At 47.9% G+C, this 21,990-nt stretch overlaps 1 protein-coding gene across 1 annotated transcript in view; it reads right to left on the bottom strand.

The window, feature by feature from the left end:
- Positions 1–1,049: 1,049 nt before the first annotated feature.
- Positions 1,050–21,990, bottom strand: part of Tgfa (transforming growth factor alpha) — an 89,968-nt gene continuing 69,027 nt past the window's right edge. Inside the window, 4 exon segments of the mRNA XM_027428628.2 lie at positions 1,050–5,198; positions 5,726–5,835; positions 7,122–7,271; positions 15,934–16,051. Of these exon segments, the coding sequence (XP_027284429.1) occupies positions 5,191–5,198; positions 5,726–5,835; positions 7,122–7,271; positions 15,934–16,051 (386 nt within the window). The 3' untranslated portion in view covers positions 1,050–5,190.

Below are 21,990 nucleotides of genomic sequence, written 5' to 3'. Positions count from 1 at the left end.
AGGCGTCACCAGGCAGGTGGCATCTGTGCTTTCCCCTCTGTTCTTTACTTTTTTTTCTGGGAGGGTGGGATTGAGACAGGGTTACTTTTTGTAGCTCTGGCTGTCCTGGAGCTTGCTATGTAGACCAGCTTGGATTGGAACTCCTGAGTTCTTTCTGCCTGCAGAGTGCCATGTCCGGCTCCTCTCTGCTCTTGACTGTGGACGTGATGTGATAAGCTTCTCCAAGTACCTGCTTTGATGTTCCTCATGACTGTGACCTGGAATCTGAGCTGCTTTGTGTCAGGGCATTTTATCACAATAGAAAGGACACCAGAACAAACCCCACAGGGTAACTGAGTTTCACTGTTTTACAGGACTCTGCAAGTTTTCCCTAGAAACAGCCTCATATAAAATCTGTTCCAGTCCTACAGCACAGGTTCTTATTCTGGATCGTGTTATTAGAATGACTGAGAAGCAGAGGAGCATGGGTAACCCTAGAGTTTACATTGCACCCCAAGATCTACATTCCTAACAGTTCTCAAGAATATTAATATAGACCACATTGCCATGTACACACTCTTTACCTTAAATTCTCAAGGTGATCATGACTGTTGTCAGGAAATAACCTGGAGGCATTTTCTGCATTCAGTCCTGCCTCAGTTTCTCTCAGTACAGGATGAAGTGTCACTGTTTTCCTCCAGGTATTAGGAAGAACTTCATTTCTTTCTCTTTCTTTCTTTCTTTCTTTCTTTCTTTCTTTCTTTCTTTCTTTCTTTCTTTCTTTCCTTCCTTCCTTCCTTCCTTCCTTCCTTCCTTCCTTCCTTCTTTCTTTTGAGACAGGGTTTCTCTGTGTAGCTTTGGAGCCTATCCTGGCACTTGCTCTGGAGACCAGGCTGGCCTCAAACTCACAGAGATCTGCCTGCTTCTGCCTCCTGAGCGCTGGGATTAAAGGCATGCACCACCAACACCCAGCTAGAACTTCATTTCTTTAGGCAGACAGGGGTCAGTTGTAGTCAGACTTAGGAGTCCTACAAAGATCATCTAGAACTCAAGAAATGGCTTCATGCTGAAGAGAGTTTACTGCCCTTTCAATAGACCTGTGTTGGCATGTTATGTGGGAACATGTCAGGTGGCTCACAGCCTCCTATAACACTAGATATAGGGGAAAAATCCAATGCCCTCTTCTGGCCATTGAGAGCAACTGCACTCATGTGCATATAACCTGCATAGACACACATGAATAGATTGATGTTATTAGGAATAAGAGTAAATCTTAAAAAAAAGATCACCTGCTATTTTGTTCTTATTCACATTTTCAGAGAAAATTTGTTTAGCCACACTAAAGGAAAACTCCAGTCTTGGTATTTAGGAAAAAAAAAAAGAGTTCATTCCTTCATCCTTCCAAACAAGGTACGATACAACTGAGTAACAACACACATTTCTGAAAAACACAACAGTATCTTATATTCTTCACTACTCTTTAAGTATAATTCAGATATTAAGGAAAAATGCTTCTAATCACATTAATACATTACAGAAACCAAAATTAACTTACCACATACAATAAATTAAAACATTACATATTAACCTTCAGTGCATCATATACAGAAATCAGAATGATGAGTTCTAAAAACAGCATCAGGTTCTTATAATAAAGTTATTACACTATGGAGAGGAGTTGCTTTTCAGTACTTTGTGTGCAACACTACGTCTTTGAGACAAAAACGATGGCTTCAGGGAATAAATCTTACACCAGAACATTAAAAACAAGCATAATCCAGGTGTGGTGGCACACACCTGTGACCCAGGAGGCTGAGGCAGGGGAATCATGGGTTCAAGGCTGGCCTGGACTATAGAGTGAAACCCTATGTCAAAATGTATGTGTTGTTTAATATGACCTCCCCTTGGTCTGGGAGAGACAGGCTTAGAACTCACCATAGGACTGGGCCTGTAGGTGGTGTTAGAATGTTGTTGGTCCATCCAGAGGCTCACGGGCACTAGGAAACCTGGCCTGGGGACCCCAGGTGGCTTTCTGTACTTGAAGGGAACAATCTACCAATTAAACCAGTGTGAGTGTTTAGGACCAACTCTTCCCTCTCCCCCTTTTTTTAAGGGAGAAGAGGGATCTTGGGACTATTGTTCCCACCTTTTTCTGGGCTTGGTTCTGTGTATGTCCACCTGGAATCTATCTTTCAGGTTGGAGTCACCACTGTATTTTTCCACAGAGAAAAATTGTCCCATGGTGTGTTTAAAGTCACAACTAGAGGTGTGGGAGCCTTGCTAAAATTCATTTTGTTTTTAAAAATTAGTGTGTGTGTGTGTGTGTGTGAGAGAGAGAGAGAGAGAGAGAGAGAGAGAGAGAGAGAGAGAGAGAACATGTGTGTAGAACAATTCTCTCCTTCCACCATGTAGGTCCCAAGGATTGAACTCAGGTCCTCAGGGTTGTTGGTAAGTGCTTTTACTCACAGAGCCATCTCAATGTCCCTAGAATTAATTTCAGTTCATTCACTGGGTATTTTCATAGTCCCCCGAGTCACTGGAACAGCTGTGCTGTTCACTGTCCTGTGTGGCTTAGCAGGAGTACTCCTTATTTATAGATGCACTGAACATCAAGAGAGGGCCAGGAAGTACAGTGTCAACTGACAGGAGGGTGCTGTGGGAAGCCCAGTGTGAACTGACAGAGCACTGTGAGGAGTGCAGTGTGAGCCGACAGGAGGGTGCTGGTAGGCTAACCAGGGCTATCTGTGCTGTGAGGTGTCCCAAGAAGGAAAATAGCATTTGTCTGACTTCCAAAATCAAAGTCACCAAAAAGCAGGGCTGTCATCTGCTGGGGCAGGGACAATGTACAGCCAGACTTGTCTCCACCTAGTCTCAGCTTCTGACTGTTCAGACCCATTATTTTGCAAAAGGCCTAACTGGGAAGGCACTTCGAGGGGGCATTTGAGCCAGCTGCATCTGGGTACAGGCACCAGGAGGGCTACCAGCTGCTGTGATAGGCTGGACCTGAGAACTGGAATGTTCAGACACCAAGCTGAGGTCCTCCTTGGGATCCTCTGCCTCCACCATCATGTCTTTGTCCTAATTTCCCCCACCTCTGCTGAGTCTTGGATGACAATTCCTGGTAACATCTTTAGGATGGGACATTCCCATTAATACTTTGATATCAGTTCAAACCCTTGGAAATAAGTCAGATGTCCAGGAGCATCCAACAGACCAGAAAAAGACCTGTCATCTGAAAATAACAGTGTGCACTAAACTAAAACAAGCCCCACACCTCCATTTGTGTCGGTCCCCATGAGCAGGACTTCAGACAGGGTCTGCTGGGAATGCTGGAAGCCAACAATAGAGGTCTAAAGTCCAGTGCAGTTGATTGGTCTCTGAGCAGCAGGCTACACTCGACCTTGACCCACATGAATGATACCAAGGAATGCAAACTTAACCTATTTTCTTTAGAGATTGAAAAACTCTGCTGGGCATGGTGGTGTACACCTGTAAGCCCAAAACTCAGGAGGCTTGAGCAGGAAGATCGAGAGTTCAAGGCCAACCTGAGCTACACAGCAAGACCTTGTCTCACAAAAACAAACAAACAAAATACCAAAACCAAAATAATAATAATAATAATAAAATAACGAAAATTATGACTTCTGCCTAGAGCTGTGTCAGCTCTGTAGTTAGAGGACAGCATTGAACAGACCAAGTTTCTTCTTTTGGGGCTCCAGGCATTGTGAACAAAGAGTGTCAGGGCTAAGACCTGGGCCAGATCAATGCCTAGATCATATGAGAAGAAAAAAACCCAGAGGAAAAGGTGGAATGGAGAAGAATGAGGAACAGGCAAATCTTCCTGATAGAAACCAAACTGATTCAGTATGTCAAATGTCCCTGTCCTGATGCATTGTGAGAGGCTATGGAGGGCTGACAGGGGCGGGCTTACACTTCTGAGTTACAGAGTGACCTCCTCAGTAAGCAGCTTTATATATTTACTGTCATTCTGTCTTGAGACAGTACCGAGCAGCCTAGGGATGAGGGTGGGCCCAGTGGGTCAGAGCATCCTCATGTGCTCAGGGAACATGTCTCTTTCTCCAGAGGAGAGTAGAGAGGCTTGGCAGCAATTTTGTTAATAATGCCAACGTCCTGAATGGGAACAAAACAAAGCAAAGCAAAGCAAAACAAAACAAAAAAACAACAGTGGGATATTTATCCCAATGCTTGAAAATAAATAGGAAAGTTAAATTTCTCCTTCTAAAAATAAAGCAAAAACCAAGGCAACAGCATGGAAAATAAAGGGCTGGTCCGCTTCATGGATTTGGCCCACAGCTGGCTGCTAAAGCTGGGGCTGGGCTCACGAGGAAGTTAATCCACTTAATCAAGCGTTGGCATGTGTCCTCCCTAGGTGTCCACACAGGCTCTCTTGTGCTCTTGCCCCCATCAGGGGGGATTCTCCATGCCACTGGCCTTGCTAACTTTGCTACAGTGTGTTTCTGGGGGACTTTCCTGCTTTGTATCTTAGAGGGCACCACCTCCAAACAGCAGTTTTGCTTCAATCAGAGTGCACTTTTGAATGCTGTCTCTACAGCCCCTGGGAGGCCCCCTCTCTGCAGTCTTGCTGAATCAAAGCGGCTGGACGTGCCTCTTTGGTGTAACTTCACAGTCAGCCGTCCATGTATCATTAATGCCTGACATTAACTTAAGAGATTAAAAATAAAACCATTATCCATCTAATAAATAAGACACACATCCCGGCAACAGCTTGAGGAGATGTCAAGGCTCCTGGGATGCCACGGTGTCTTCATACAACAAGAGGCGTTTCCTTTTGTCCATTTTGTCCATCAGCCAAGGAGTCTCTGCTGGGGGCAGATGGCCCACTGAGAAGAAACAGCCTGGAAGCCATGGCTGGCAGGAGACACCAACCCAAGCACTTGCCAGGGGTAGGTTAGCTCCAAGGCTAGCCCTTTGAGGTTCTTGTTCAACTTGTCTTAAAATGTGGTCTACTGGCCTCTTCTCTAGGGTGTACTGAGGAAGCCCAGCAGGCAGAATTATCACACAGTCTTGGAGGCCTGCAAAGGACAGAAGGCTGCACAGACGATTGCGCAGTGAGAGAAGGTCCGCCAGCATGTCCGAGGTGCCTGGTCACTGCTGGTGGTGTTATCCCAAGAAGCTTTTCTGTCACTGGGCTGCCATAGGCCACCTGGGCAAATTCCACCTCTGGGATCTTCAGACCACTGGCAGAAAAGAAAGACAGGGTGAACAATGTGGGCCTGAGCCATTCTGGAGAGACTTTGAGGCAACATCATCCAGTGTCACTCACTGGCTTCTCTCAGCAGCCAAGTTGAGTTCTAGCTCAGCTTCAGGGGTATCAACCTCTGAAACTTTCAGTGACAGAATATGAGTTACAGTAGAGGGGAGTGGGGTTTCAGTGACAGAATACGAGTTACAGTAGAGGGGAGTGGGGTTTCAGTGACAGAATACGAGTTACAGTAGAGGGGAGTGGGGTTTCAGTGACAGAGAAAGATGAGCTAGAGTAGCGAGGAGGTTGGGGGAGATACTTCTATCAGGAAGGCTGTAGTTTAGCCAAACCCATGGCCAGTACCCCTGTCAGGAGTGGGAGGGGAAAACAGCCCCTCACTCCCCTCCTGTTTTGTCTCAGCACCTCTGTGAAAGCTTGGAAAATGGGGACCATTTTCTCCACCTGGCAGTACCTCTCCAGGAAGAAAAGGATGAAAGCCACCCTGTACAAGCCTCCCTGTACCTGTCTCAGAGTGGCAGCAAGCGGTCCTTCCCTTCAGGAGGGCGCTGGGCTTCTCGTGTCTGCAGACGAGGGCACGGCACCACTCACAGTGTTTGCGGACGTGGCAGCAGCTGGTGACAGAAGGGACAGGCTGAGCTGTACCTGCCTGGCAGGAGAGTCCAGCTGGGTAGCCCTGGGTGCTCACTTAGCCTCTCAGAGCATCAGTCACCTCAGGACCCTGAGGACCTGGACAGATACCAACATGCCTCAAAGTACCTGTTGGCTATCACAAAGTGTCAGCACTATTGCTCTAGACTCTCTGCGTCACTTGGCTCCAGATTCCCTACCTGTCTGAGGGGACAGGCCATCCACCTAGAGGCTTGCTGTCTCCATAAAGGGCCAGCTGAGAAGTTCTGCCAGTGTAGCAATGGCCTTGCAACAGACATAAGGACAAGGACCAGAAGACCCTGGGGTTGGAGGTCATGATGCTTCAGGAGGTGGCCAAGTCTAGGAGAGTCACTGGACCTGTGCCTCACATGTCCTAACAGCAGCAACTCACCAGGACAGTGTCTTTGGTTGGTCTGTGTGTAACCTGGCCAGTCACGGAGGACAAAAGCCTGGCATTGCTTTCACATCCAGCCTCATCGAAATAGCCTTTGTGCTTTCTCCAATCCCAGCCTGAGTCAAGCAGAACTGTGCTGACAGGTTGCCTTTAACTGACCAAGAGCACCCTGTGCCAATTCAAACTAGGTAGGAATCCTCTGAGCCCTTTGACTTAGACTAAACTGTTCCAGGGATTAAGTCTGGCTTGGTGTCTGCTTCTGGGAATACAGCACTGTGTTTCCAGAGGCTTTGGTTATACTGGCCAGACCAGCGGGAAGCTCTGGGAAAGCTAATAGGATAAGACACTCCTGCCGTCTCCCTTGACCTGGGGCTCAGCATAGCTTCCTGGAGGATACAATGTAGAGGTCGAGAGAGTGGTGGTGGAGAAAGAGGAAGGGGCATTGCCAGTGGTGACACTATGTGTAGTAACAGCATTGGGAGCCTCTGATATGACTTTAGGATTTCTGCAGGGAGGAAGCACTTTCGTTGTGGACCAAGGGCACTGGGAGCTGTTTCCAGCTCATAAGTTTTCAGAAGGTTCTGGGTTCAAGGGCAGTGGTGGAGCATGTCTTTGATTTGACATGATTTCTAGAAGAGCCCAAAACCATTGCTGGCAACTACCCATGCTCCAGGCGATTGCACACATTGCCCTCCACTGTGTGGAGAGATATTAACTATCCTCTTAGATCAGCTGACATCACTCTCATGTCACAACAACAAACTCGTGGCCCTTTGATGTGGCCATACTCCATCCAGATGCTCCTGGCAAGTCAGGCAGGTGGGGGACATGAACTTGGGGGTGGCAAATACTCACTGGATCAGCACACAGGTGATAATCAGGACAGCCAGGGCCACAATGGAGACCACCACCAAGGCAGTGATGGCCTGCTTCTTCTGGCTGGCAGCCACAACAGCCAGGAGGTCTGCATGCTCACAGCGAGCACCCACATATCCAGAGTGGCAGCTGTGGGAGAAAGGAATGTTAGCCTGCTTCTGACAGAAGGGTTGCTTTACCCAAGCTATGCTGGAAGGTTCTGGGGCCTGCTGGACAAACCCCAAAGGGCTGCTGCATGCTTTGTGATTGGAGACACAGGCGTGAGGCAGTGACTCCCACTTCCTTGCCTTGGCGCTGCTCGCTGAGGGGAGGGGAAACTGACTCTTTCTTCACTGTTCTCACTGTCCTTAGACTAACTCTTGAGTGCTAATGGCAGCATTGAGGACAGGAACTTCATTTTGATAGGTGACGACACTGTGTGCGCATGTTCATGTGTGTGTGTGTGTGTGTGTGTGTGTGTGTGTGTGTGTGCTCACTTGTGTGTGATCCTGGTTCAGGTGCATGGGTGTGTGCACAACTGTCAATGTTGGGTGTCTTTCTCTATCACCCTCTGCCTTATTTTGGAGACGGTGTCTCTTGCTGTATCTGGAGTTCACCTATATGGCAGGGCTAGCTAGCCACCGAGTTCCAAGGATCCTCCAGCCTCTGTCTCCTCAGCTTTGGGGTTCTATACATTGCTACACACCCCCCACCCCGAAGCTCCATGGTGCTGGCCATCTGGACTCAGGTCTTCATAGTCTTGTGGCAAGAATTTTACCAACTAAGCTGTTTCCTCAGTTCCAAATTTAGGTGTTTTTTCTTTGTTTGCTTGAGACAGGGACCCTTTATGCAGGCTTGGGTGTCCCAGAACTCACTATGTAGATCAGGTTGGCCTTGAACTCACAGAGATCTGCCTGCCTCCACCTCCTAAGTGCTGAGATTAAAGGCATGTGTCATCATGCCTATCCCACAATCCATGTTATTTTAAAACCAAATTTGCTTATTTAGAATTTTGGATGAAAGAAACTACACTATCTGCATAGTCCGTGATTGGCTTTCCTGTCGTCACCATCAAATTTAATTAACCCCAAGGATATTTCCTGAGTCAGTGCATAGCCTGGTCCCTGCAGGAAGGGATGAGGGCTTGACACTGTCACCTGGTCACATCAGGGCTGGAGAAGCCTCTAAACTCCTCTGAGATCTTGTGTATCGGCATCCAGTGAAACATGCCTGAACTCTACACAATGAGCAAAGGTGTAAATGAGGTCAAGTGCGAACGTGCGTGCTGCCGCGTGCATTGCCAGCCCATTCATTACTGGACTTGCTGCACCCCCAGCTTCTCTGGCTCCATCATGCCAAAGGCAACCTCCTGTGCGCACAGGGTTGCTCGTTGAATGGTTCTTCAGGATGGACCTACCATAAGGAGACATGGGACACTTGCTTTCCTGTCATTCCTCCAAGCATATGACCTTTTTTTTCCCCAAGAAAGTGAACGAGGTGACACCCTGATCCTTTTTTAAAATCCTCAATATAAATATTAAGTTCCAACCCTCTCATTCAGTAAGCTTCCTTGAGGAGCAGCTCCATATCACACACTGAATTTGAATCTACAAATATATCTATATCTATATCTAACCAAGGCTAAGGTAGCTAATATTTTTAAGTCTATGCTTGCATTCCCTTGTAACTTGCAGTTGTCAGGTAAAAGGGCTTTAAAGAACAAAGAGCACAGAAAGGATCTTGGGCTTAATGGCCCTCTCTGGGCCATTACTGCTGCTGCTGGGCCAGGCTGGTTCCACAGCCATTCTGGGTGGGATCCCTGAGTCCTCTCCCCTCAGTCATCAGGCCCAGTTCTCAGAAAGGCTCGTGGAGTCACAGGACAAGAGGGCATGTTTGCTTAGATCATGGCTTTTGTCCAGGGCTAAACATCAGCATTTGGATGGTGAAGGGACCGATGGTGTAGGGGTTTAAGGCTAATGGCAGCCTGGGATAAGGGTTACACACCCTTCCCTGACTCACCCAAAGGTGGTTATTAGTAGAAACTCACATACTTGAGTTTATTGCTGTTTTGTTTTGAGACAAGGGCTGGCTCTGTAGCCTTGGCTAGCTCAAACCCATGATTCTCCTGCTTCAGAGTCCTAATGCCTAGATAATAGTGGTGTACAGTCAGACTTGGCTTCTTGCTCTTTGGTTGGGGTTATTTATGTTTTGTGTGTTTTCTCTTTAATCTTGTAATGAAAAAGTTAAGTCATGCTTTCCCTGCACTTGTTCTGGGGACTTGAAGGACATTTGTACGAAGTCCAAGACTGGGGTCTGGCTCCATCTCCTTTGCTAGGATGGTAAGCTTATGGTTTAGTGTCTTATCTTGAAATGTTGAAAAGATTGGAGTTTAAGTTGAACATGGTGTAAAGGGCTTGTGTCCTTGGTAAATAAGAAAGTCAGGCAGGGCTAACAGGGAAATAAAAGAATGATCTAAGGCTCTAGATAGACAGGCTGTCTACATTGATTCTCATGGGTCAGTGCAGTGGGATGGAGACAGGATTTTGTCTAATTAAAAAAAAAGAAAACTTAGGGGGAGGCAGAGAGGATACACAGCTCACTGGGTAGTCACTGGCCTTTCCCCTGGTGGCAGATTGGAGAAAACAACAGTGAACAGACACCACCCCCCAAAAACCCCAGGCTGGTTGGTGATCAGCTGGGCTACCCACAGTCTGAGTTGTCCATGTCTAGACAACATTAGACAGGTTCTCTTAGCCCCTTCTCAAGTTCTAACTCTGTGCCCAGATGCCCTTACTTTCCCAAGTCCATCTGAGTTAGAGGTTTTCTTTCTGTGATGCTTGACATCTCTTCCATGCAGGGTCTTAATCTACCCCCAACATCCTGCCAGTTCAAGTGGCCACATGGTCCCTACTAGCCCAGGGGTAGACATTTGCACAGGTGGCCACACATGGATGCTTGGACGCCTGGAATACAGTCCCTTACTCTCCCCACACTGCTTCCACAGACCACATTTTCCAAAAATGATGTGCTATCTACACTCACTCATTCACACGCTCACCAGCCTGTCCATTTCCCATGGCTCACTTACCGTCTCTCAGACCCTGTCCATCTTTGAACGCCTGCAGCCCCACCTGTGCCCACCCTTTTTCCCCAGCCCCTCAATCCTACAGGGCAGGCCTTGATCTACAAAAATGCCTATAAAGTAGTTCTTTATGAGTGGGGAAGGCGACCAAAAGTGACATCTCATCTTCTCTTTAATTTCTAGTCTTCTAATATTAGACTTAAATTATGCTGATTATTTTAAGCACAAGTCACACAAGGAGGGAGGAGTGTCACCTCACCTGGCCACAGATGAGTCACACCCTCACTCTGCTGCTGCCTTCACCTCTGGCAGGCACAGAAGAGTCACCTGGGAGTTCTAGAAACTGCTGGGTCTAAGGCCATACCCTCGGTCTGGCCACCTGGGTGATTCTAGCATAGGTACCGGCCTGAGAAGCACAGAGGTAGGACTGGCTTGGAATCTAGAACCAAGTTAACATGCATTGGTTCTTTCTCAGCCTCCCTTGTTTCTCCCCTTCCCTTCCTTCAGCAATTGCAGAGTGATAGCTGCAAGTATACCCATGAGCCAGGCACTGGACAGGAGAGATAGAGAGGGCTGCACCTCCCTTTATGAGAAGAATCGGAGTGGCATGAGCTTTATTACAAAGGTGAGAGTGGCACCTCCATCATGGGGCCATTTACACACACACAGAGGTCTGCAGGGCCTGACGCAGTTGCTTGTCGATACACACTTCTGAAGTGTTGTCTGGCTTCTGTGATTCAGACCCTTTTCAGGTTGCTTCCCCATAATAAGAACAAAAAAAAGGAAGAGAAGAGAGGGTGGCTGGCCGGACTGTAGACTACAGGGCTGCAGATGAGCATCGAAAGCCCCCATTCTCCTGGGCCTCCCAAGGGCTGGGGGCTGGGCTGTGCCTGCTGGTGGTTAAGGCTGTCAGTTGCCTTGGAGCTATTCCTAAGAGCAGTGCCTTGGCTTCAGGTCCCTCTGTTTTAACCGTCTACGACATCTCTCTTGCCCCTCCAAGGATAGCTTGTGGGTCACCCTAAGTTCCTACTCCTTCTGGCTTATCATGCTCTTTGAAAACATTATGAAATATGAAAACCACAGCTGCCAAATGTTGAGGTTTTCCTTAAGGAAAAATTTCCCTGACTAGAAAAGGAATGCTTTAAGCACATTGGGAGGTATAGGAAGTAGAATAAACATAGAGAGGTCCATACTACTGCCATGGTGCCAGTGTGTGTGTATGTCACTAACTAAAATTCATTGCATAAATGTCCGAAGCTGTAATATATTTAAAGATAGAGGGGGAAGAGAGAGAAAAACAAACAAACAACAAAAAACCCAGTAAGAAGAGAAACTTCAAACCAGAATCTCAAGTTCTACCTAGCTGAGGATGTATCTCGGTTCAATTCCCGGCAATACAAGAAAAAAAAAAAAAAAACCAAACCAAACAAAAATCCTTTGAAAAGCCACTTTCAATGGGGCACAGTCATTTCTGCACTTTAGTTTCACCAAATTCTTTCCGCCCAGACGGTGGCGGGTGTGATATGTAACCAAGGCTGGACATTATCTCTGTACGCAAAGATACTTTGCTTGTATTTCAGATTACACCCCCAGGACAGGAGCTCAAAGGTATACACAACTTGGAACAGGCTCTGTAGCCAAATTGGCCTGCATTCAAAGCCGTTTCTTCACTTCCTGTCTGTGTCACCTGGAGCCAGTAACTGCTCTTCACCACAGACTGCATCTTGAAGATGAAGCACAGGTAAGATCTGCCTCCCAGGTAAGGGCACCAAAGGAGCCTTGTGCATTGAGGTAAGCAGTGCCAAACCCAAGGCACGCTGCCCTTCTGTTAAAGATGAAATTAAACAGCAGGGAGTGGATGGGGAGATGGCTCAGTTGGAAAGGGCTTGCCTTGCACTTTGAGAGCCTGCGTTTGATCCCCAGAATCTATGTGCGGAATCCAGTCAAGGTGATGAGTGCTTGCAATCCCAGCAGACAGGCAGATTCCTGGATGGGCTCCAGGCCAGTGAGAGATGCTGTCTCAAAAGTAAAGTAGGATTTGGAGAGATGGCTTAGGTGGTACAAGTTCTTGCTATGCAGGAGGATCCGAGCTTGCACCCCCAGAACTCATGTGAAGCTGGGCCTTGAGTATGCACTGGGAAGGCTCAGGGGCATCACTGGGCTGGCTGGCTGGCAAGCCTAAGCAACTTGTTCATTATGAGGTCAGTGAGAGACCTTGTCTCAAAACACAAGGTGGGCTGGAGAGATGGTTCACTTGTTTAGAGCACTTGCTGCTGCAGAGGACCCAAGTTCGTTTCCCAGTTCCCACACTGTCCCTCACAACTGCCTGTAACCCAGGGGAATCAACACCACTCTCTTCCAGCCTTTGAGGGCAGCCGCATACACACAAGGCACACACAGCACACAAAGTATTTACACACACACACACACACACACACACACACACACACACACACACACACACACACACGGGACAGTTTTAGGAGTCATTAACCACATGGTCTCTATAAGCTTCGGTGTGTTCTTTGGCAGGCAGCTGCTACACTGGTGACTGGCTGAGTCCTACAACACTGGTCTCAAGGCAGACACTGGAGCCTGAGGGTTGAGGACCAGGGTGAAACTGTCTCCAAACACATTTTGTATCATCTTGTGCTTAACATGTATCATCCCACAGGGTTGAGCTGGGAGTGGATTCCCTAGGATGAGAACGGAGTTCACCTTTTTTTGCTCTCTGGAGAAATGGATTCAGGGCCGGGTGCGGCTCAGTGGCAGAGTGCTTGTTTAGCACTCTGTGATGCCCTGGGTTCCATCCCCAGCTCTGAAACAACAAAAAGGACTGGATTCACCTGGTCCTATTCTTTCTTCCATGGTGCTGGGAGGCCAGGGCTTCCTCTGCAGCTCAGAGTTAAGGGTCACTTGAGACATCTTCACTGTCCCTGAGCCATGGGGAAGGTGAAACCTGTGTGAGTCTCTCTGGCAAACCTTGTATGCTTATGCTGTGCTGGAAGCAGTGCCCAGGCAGTCTCTTAGAGTTTCTCAGCAATGACTACAGAATTCACCCTGTGCCACCTCCAGGTATTCAGAGCTTAAAAGGCCATTATAGACCATAAAACTAAGTCCTATTTAATTAAATCAATGAATGTGAATAGTTGCATGTGCCCAGAGGCACAACGGCAATCGCCAGAGTCCTTACTGTGCATCTTTGAGGTAGTGGCCTCTGAGGGAAATCTGAGGTTATATGGGGCCAGGCAACTTGTGTGGGGCACTCATCTGGATTTTAACTCAGGTCTAGCTGACCTCCAGATCCAGAGAGACCCTTATTGTCTGTTTCGGGTGGAGGTTGGGATAGAACAAAATCAAGGCATAGTTTTCTCTGGTCCTGTCATGGGTGTGATGGCATGTTACCCCCGCCCCCCACCACTGGTGTTCAGAGGCTATTGGAGCTGCCTGTGGGGGCTCTTATGCCAAGAGCAAGTCTCCCACCTGGATCTGATCTCTTGTGGCTACAGGGCTGCCTGCCTGTGCTGGAATGCCACTGTGGTCGGCTCTCTTTAGGTGTTTGGCTATTCAGACCCACACAGGTGGGAAACTTCAGTCTCCTGTGGTTCTGCACACAGCCACCTGTGTGGATTCTGCCTCCTTCAGGCAGGAGACCCACCGCCTGCCCACGCCATATTGGTAAAAGGGTGTGTAGCCCCTGTTTTTGCATATCTTCCTGCCATGGTGTTGGGCTTCAGTGAGATTTCCATGATGTTCACATGAACAGTCTTAGGTTCATCTGAAGCAAACACAGAGGATAATTTTCTCAATGTCTGACTATTGGAATCTTTTTTTTTTTTTTTAAACTCCCTAGTTTTAGAGTCTGAAATGTCACTTTAGATTTTCTGAAAACCTAATGACTCGTTTCTTCTGGGAGAGCATGCTAAGAAGCAGTGCCCGCCTCTGCACGGCATTCTCGACTTGCTGGGGCTTCTTTATGAGGCCCTGACAGATGGGGCCCTACCTCAAGGTATGTCAGTTTTATTGACCAGAATGTTGAGTGTGTCAGCTCCTCAAAGCCGGGAGGTTCTTCAGAATGGGGACAGAATGTTCTGGCTTTCTCTGTAGAGACTCAGAGTTTCTGGTCTGGTGGGAATTAGGTAGGTAGAACATTCTTCCAGTTACTATAAATATAAAAAAGGTGCAAGGTGTGGTCCTGTCTCCTAGAGCTGATGCACCAGAAGTGGTAGGGAAGCAAAACTCACCAGATCTCCAGGCCCGACAACTTGCCTTGTTCAGACACTCTGGCTCTGTGTAGAGTGTGTAGTGTCCCCAGAATGCCGTGTAGAGGATAGGGCATGGCCCTCCTGTCTCCCACGATCTCTGTTGCTAAAGGGGCCTTCTGAGGATTAGAGGCCAATCACTCACAACTCTCAGGGGCCCTGTGAATGGCTGGAGAGACACAGCCTAGAGATGGTAGCAAGTGATGGACACCAACATTCTGCTTTGGTGTCTGGCAACACTGGGGAAAGGTGGGAACCAGAGGGCCAGAGAGGAAGGCCATGGCTGGTGTGGGCAGTTGTGGCAGGGTGAGCTGTGGGCACGCCCATGGGAGGCCAGGCCAGCACTGTGTCTTCTGTTAAGAGAAGCTGAGCACCTGCTGGGAAGTGTGAAGTCCAGCTTCTGAGATGCACATAAGGACTTAGAGCCACCAGAGAAGAACACACAGTGCTACCTGTCACATTAACATGTCTGAAGGCTGAATACTGTCCCTGGGCTACCAACATCCAGTAGGGAAACCGAGAGAAGAGGGTGGTCACTGTTTTCCATGGCCTTAGCTTTCCCAGGCCGGCAGAATGTCCTATTCTGGGGCCTTGGCCCTGAAGAAGGCTTGTAAAGAGTTGGAAGGAGCAACCCTGACTTTTCTCACCTGCCAGAGGAAAATGCCCAATTCTTTTTTGGAAATAAGAGTTTGATGACTTGAGGTGAATTTTGTGACAGATCCATCTATGGACATCTTGTCACAGTCACCATAGACAGATGAACACCTGCAAATATCCCTTTCTGAACTTACATGGCTCCCACTGCCCAGAGGGTAAAGGCTCACTCCCAATGGGCCCTGGCCTCCAACTGCATCTTCTGCCTCCCTGCTGTGCACACATGTGGTGGTCTGAGGAAGACCTTGAGTGCTGGTCCTTGTCAGACATGTACCCTACTGCATCCGGCTTTCTATGTGGGCTCTGGGGATCTGAATTCAGGTCATCAGGCTTATGTGGCAAGTGCCTTATCCTCTGAACTACCCCAGCCCTTGTCATTGGCTTATATCTGATGTGTTGAGGAGGTTCAGAGCCTGCATGACACTTGACAGTACTTTCAGAGGCTCCAGAGAGGTGGGAGCCACCAAGCTGTGACATGTATACTGACCCTATGATGCCCTTCCAGTCATTTCACAGGCTGCATACAAAGTGTCTGGGCTATGGAAACTTCATTATAGAGGTTCAGATACCCAGGTTAATACCTTCCCCAGGGAACTCAAAGCAGAGAATTAAATTCTAGTCAGAGTTTGCTGTTAAAAACAGATCCCAGCTCTGGCATCCTGGGATTCCTCTTTCACCCTGGGTGCTTGGTTGGGAGTTCTCATCCTTTAGCTTGCCCAGCCCTCTGGGTCTTGGATCCCTAGTCAGCCTCATAGAAGTAAATGCTCTTTTAACTGGGTGCCTGACCATTCGCTGGAGACTAAGGGATACTTACACACATGCTGGCTTCTCCTCCTGAACCAAAAACCTGCAGGTTCCATGGAAGCAGAACTGAGTGTGGGAATCTGGACACTCGTTGAAATGAGACACCACTGCAGCTGCCACGGGTGAGTCTGCTGGGGCAAAGAGACGTAGGTCAGATGTGGCACAGCTCACCCCCCTGCAAAACTCTCACTTCCAGATTGCTCAGTCAGGGCTCAGAGTCTTCATTAAGAAGTCAGGGTATTTTTCTAAGATTATAAAAGAATTTCCCCAAAGGCTTTGTTATAACTCAGACATAGCTAGCTAGAGTCATTTTTGCAAAGAAGCTCACTTTTTTGTTTTTAAATAACAGCCCTAATAAAAATTTGTTTGCAGCTGGGTATGTTAGCACACACCTGTAGCCCCAATACTCAGAAGGTAGAAGCAGAGGGATAGAGAGTTCAAGGCCAACCTACTCGGTATACTGAGTTTAAGGTCAGTTGGATCCCATTGTCTCAAAAACCAAAAAAGGGGCTAGAGAACTAGCTCAGTGGGAAAAGCACTTGGTGTGAAAACTCGAGGACCTGAGTTTAAGCTCTAGTACCCCCACAAAAAGACATTGCAGTGAGGATTGTGATTCCCGCACTGGCGTTGGGGCAGTGCTCTGTGCCTTGTGGCAGAATAAGCAAGGATACTCCTCACTGGACAGAAATACACTGACACATGCACAGAAGGGGCTCAACTTTCCTGCTTCCATGTTCAGAGAGTTTCTGAAGGAGACATTATGAGAAATGGCAGATAGTCTCCTCAACAATGTCCTCAAATTCATGCAGAAGCACCTGCCAGTTCTCCTCTCCTGTGTCATCACATGGAGTCCACACCATGCTAAACTCCATGTAACATCCGCAGTGAGGGCAGGTGACACCTGATCTCTGCCCTTTGAGCACAGGGTGAGAACGAGAAGCCTGCTGCTTAGTGTGTACACTTCTGGTTCATTTTTTTTTTTTTTGAGCCTCATGTAGCCCAGGCTGACCAGAATTCACTGTGTAAGTGGGCTGACCTTGAACCCTTGATTTTTCTGCCTCCACTTCTCAAGTGCTGGGATTGTAGGAGTATGACACCACACCTGGTTTATGTAACCCTGGGGATGAAACCAGGCATGCACTCTACAAATTGGCTTTATCCCCAGTCCACTTCTGCTGCTTAGAGTGCAGGCTTCCAGACCTTTCTGATGCCCTCTGTCCTCTTCAGGACAAAGGTCTGGGAAAGGATGAAGTCCGATTTGAAACTTTATCAGAAGTTTAACAAATTTCTGGACTACAAAAATAGCCCACTGAACCCACCAATATACAATAAAAACCACCACAGGGAATAAAGCACATCCTTAATCCTCAACTCATCTTGTCACAAAGACACAAACCACACACTTGTGAGCTTACATTCCTGTCCTGAAAGTCAAGTGCAAACACACTGTACCTGGGAAACTGCCCTAGTCTGGGACTCATAGAAGTGTTTGTAGCCACTAAGGGCACCTCACAGTGCACTCAGATCCACAGACAAGCCTACTCCTATTGATGTTCAAGGTGAGAAGGCTGGGGTGGCTCTGCTCTGTGCCAAGTACTTAACTCATTAATGTCAAGGCAGGGCAGGGTGGTGGGGGAGGGTAACATTGCCTCTAGCTTGTCAAAGTAAGTTTACGAGGACACACCAATTTCCCAATATCTTCCCCCGAGGTTGGGTCTCTCAGCTTCTTTTTCTCCTTTTACTCTTTTAAATGAAAAGGTGTGAATGTGTGTGCATGTGACTGCAATTGCTGGCAACTGAATTGGAGTTTTCTGGAAGAGCATTACTGCATCTTAACCACGGAGTCACATCTCCAGCTCTTTCTCTTTAAGAGGGTGTTATGTAGCCCAGGCTGGCCCCGAATTCCTATCACTCTTCCTACCTTAGTTGAGGGCTAGGATTCTAGGTGTGTACCATCACACTGGTCACCTTCTTTCCCTTGCCCCACCCTCCTCTCTCTCCTCTTTATAAAAACTCAATAAAATTTCAGAGATGGAAGGAATGCTTTTCTACCCAGGTAGAAAAGGGGTGAAGGCTACTGGGCAGCATGCAAAGAAAGGCTGTCCTGTCCCTCTAGTGCAAATGCAGGGCTGGGCAAGGCTGGCCCAGTTCCCCGCCCTGGGCCATCTCGGGCAGGCACCATGTCTGATTAGCTCTGGGCCTGATAGGAAAAGCAAATGTTCTGGTTGGGGAGCAGCTCAGCACCAGGCACTTGTTAGCAGCTGGAGTTTCAAAGCTGCTCAGTTCCTGTTGTTGTGAAGTTTGTGAGAGGCCCCTACATCCTGGAGACCTGACACTCATCTTGCAGACATCACTGTTCCCTGGGGAAGCTGTGAAAGAGAGACCACAGACCCACTAATAGGGCCTAGAGCACAGCCCAGCTCACAGAAAACGTCTGGAATAGCAATCAGGGGGTGAGGAAATCCCTGCTTCAATCCACAGGGGGTTCAGGAGTCTGGACAGACACCATCTGCAGTGTCTTTGGGAGTTGGAGTGGAGGAGCTCCAGGGTTGCAGCAGCCACACCCCTGACTGGTCTTGAGGAACAGTCCTAATTGGCCTATGTGTTTAGCTCATTTCGGGGCCTACAAGGCTGTGACTTCTTCACTTTTCCCCAGATGTAGTGTTTGCCAATTGTAAAGCTGACATCATTTATAGCCCTTTCGTCACTTCCTCTAGTAGCCCAAGTAACTTTCCAACAGTTACAACATGACATCTAGCAGGATTGTCTGGCCAAGGCTAGCAGTCAGAAGCAACAATAGCAGAGTGTCTGTGAGGAAAGATAAATTAATGAATACGAGAGTCCCCCAGCAGCCCCCTGCATAGCCAGGGAAAAGCAGACACCAGAAGAAGTCCCCCCCAGCCCCGACCTGCAAGGCTAGACAAGTACTTCATGCTGAGGCCAGGCTGGAGGCCCCGTGGTCAGGGAGGCTGGGTTCAGGGCAGCAGACCTGGCTACAGACCTTGCTCAGGACATGATATGGCCACAAGTAAAGGAACAGCAGAGGCCTTCCCCAGAGGGAAGAAGTGCCACACTAGGCTTAGGGATGAATGGCTCAGGTCTCTACATGTACCCATTGGTGAGTGGGACACTTGTGGGTGGGTGAGAGCAAGCCTTTGTTTGAGACAGGGTCTCATTCTAGCCCAGGTTGACTTCAACCTCAGAACAGTTCTCTTGCCTCAGTCCTTAAAGTGCTGGGGTTATAGGCCATGAGTCACAATGCCCAGCTCAGTGGGACTCTACAAGTGATCTTGAAGAAGAAGGATGCCATTGGCACTGTGAGGCCATACCACTGACCTTTACCAGTCAGAGGAGCATCCCTGCCAGTGAGGTCCACTCCTGCAAGACGGCCGGTAGGCCTCAAGGGGAGCCAAACAAGTCATCAGAGGATGAAAAAGTGATCATGTCATTTCTGCTGCTGAAGCTGGTAAAGTGTCTTATTCTCAGGCTCTACCAGCTGGCAAGGGGAAGCCCCAGGTTCTCAGTGTACTGACAGACTTCCTTTACTTGAATGATAAGATGGGCCAATAAGATGGCTCAGCTGGTAAAGGTGCCTGCTGCCAAGCCCAATGACCTGAGTTGGATCCCCAAGACCCACATGATGGGAGGGGGGTCCTCTGACCTCCACACATGTGCTGTGGCAGCACTCCCCCATACACACCCCTGTAATAAACAAACAAACAAATAAATACATGTAAAGGTAAATGTGTTTCCTATAACTGAATCCCAGGACACAAATGTTCTAGGCCTTTCAACTCTTTTCCTCGTACTGGCTGATTTCAACCCAGCCTGTATCCATCAGTTCCCTGCCTATAAACTGACTTTAGGACACCTGCCAAGCCCTATATTCTCATTTAAGGGAAAGGGCTCTTCATTATTTTGCCAAACCTCGGACCACAGTATAGCCTGTGGCTAGAGTCTTTCAGGTGCAGAAACTAGCACTCAGATAAGCTTCCAGACAGTTAGAAAGTGCTAGAACAAGACACTTAGCTTGTTTTTCTTTAACTTTGAGCAAATGAAAAGCCATAGGAAGTCAGAATGATGCCTGAGTCTGGATGGCAAACGCTGGGAGCATACGACCAAAATCAACAAGTCCTGGTGAGCATTGGGAAGGGCATACTAACAGAAGCAGCTCCTAGCAGCAGGGACAACTTTAGGAGAGATGAGAGGCAATTCTGCTGTTCAGAAGAGGAAACTGAAGATGGTGATTTCTCATTCCCACAAGGGAGCAGCAGCCAGACCCATACACAGGTGCAAAAGAGATTTCTAGATGCATGAGGAGTGGTTCACTGAGTAGTAGCTGGGGTGTGCTGGGGGTCCCATCCATGACATGTGATCTGCTGGCCACTGGACCTCTGTGTAGTGTGGCACTCAGACCCAAGAGGCCTGGAGCTTCTGATTTAGGGCAGGGGTTGGGTGGAGCCAGATGCTTTCTGCAGCTTAAAGAAAGACCCCAGGGACCTTGCAGGGAACAACTGGACCACTTGGATTTCCCCTGCTCATTTCTAGCTCCAGGCAAGATCCAATATATAGGATTGAACCAAGTTCAAAGATAAGTGCCATCTTCTACTGTCCTACAAAGATACTGGCTACTTTGGCCCCTCCTCAGCTTTAGGAAATGAGACACACAGTCAAGGATTCACTGCCACTGGTGATACCATGCCTGGAGGTGCTTACTTTAAAGTCAGAGGCCATCAAGTTTGAAGCCTACTTCTGTCTCAAGAAGAAAATTGTACAGACATGTGTTGCTGGGACCCTGTTGTAGCCGAGACACCTGAGCTTACTTACAGTTTTAATCTAGATTTTCTGAGGCTGGGCTATGAGGGTGATAGCTAATGTTACTAACAGTAGCTGTTGATGGATTGTCTTAACTACGCTCAGCATGGCTACATGAGGGGATTTAAACAGAGGGTGGTGACATTGGTTCAAACCTGCTCACTCAATAAATGGCAGAGCTGAGACCTGAACTTCTGGGTGGTCACTCTGGCTCTTCCTGACACTTACCTGACTGTCACTTCAGGGTGTGGATATGTGAGAAGAGGGGCAAGAAATCCTTAGTGGACACCACCACACACAGACGACTTGTTTGGAGAATAAATGAATTTGGGATTACCAAGACATTCCGGGAGCATTTTTGGATTTAAAGAGACAGAGATTCCCAAGGCAAATGGCTTTAATTAGCAAAGAAAACTTAGGAGCCTAAAATAAAAAGTCAGTGAGCTAACATGAACTGTGGGATGGGACCTGTCCGTGTGTCTCACTGATGTCACAATATGCAGATTTCAGCTGAACACCTACCTGCTCCCTAAGTGTTGCTGGGGACTATACATCCCTCGGAGAAGGGAAGGCCAGTCCTCTTCTAACCTGCATTCTAAATTATGGACTAACAGGATGAAAGATGGCTCCCTTCCCACAGTTCTTATTGCTCCACAAGACCCTGGGTTTAGCCTACAGGTTTTTCTTTTTGTCTATACCAAAACCTTGGTAATTTTAAAGGGGGGGGGAGCAGGTCATGATTTTGCTTTGAAGACAGATGCCAAATATCCCCACCCCAGCATTTTAATCATTTAATTTCAAACAGAAGGACTGCTTCTTTTTTAATCTTTAAACTAGAAAGCCCCTTATTCTAATTTCAATTTCCTGGGCGTCAGTCAGCGTTCTGAAAACACTTCACCTTCGATTTCCATTCATGCACTTCAACAAGGGTATACCTGTACCCAGCTCTCAGAATCAGAATAGGAGGACCCCGGGAGCCACAGGTGAGCCCTGCCAGCCGGGGAATTCTGTCCTAGCTTTGTTGAAGGAAGAGTCCCGTTAGAGCCCAGGGCTACCTGCCTTTGCCAGCTCTGTGAGTCTCTATTCTCTTTATAAATACCAAAATTGTTAGGTAGACTGGCTGGCAGGAAACCCTCGCTCAGCCCCGAGGAAAAAATGCTCCCTCCTGCTAAGTCTTTGAACTCTAATCCCTTCAAACCCTCTGCATCAAGGGTTATAAACACTGCAGAGATGGTTGTTTTTCTAGAACATT

The sequence above is a fragment of the Cricetulus griseus genome, chromosome 8, assembly GCF_003668045.3.
Source record: "Cricetulus griseus strain 17A/GY chromosome 8, alternate assembly CriGri-PICRH-1.0, whole genome shotgun sequence".
NCBI classification, from domain to species: Eukaryota; Metazoa; Chordata; class Mammalia; order Rodentia; family Cricetidae; genus Cricetulus; species Cricetulus griseus.
This window is presented reverse-complemented; position numbering and strand designations above follow the sequence as displayed.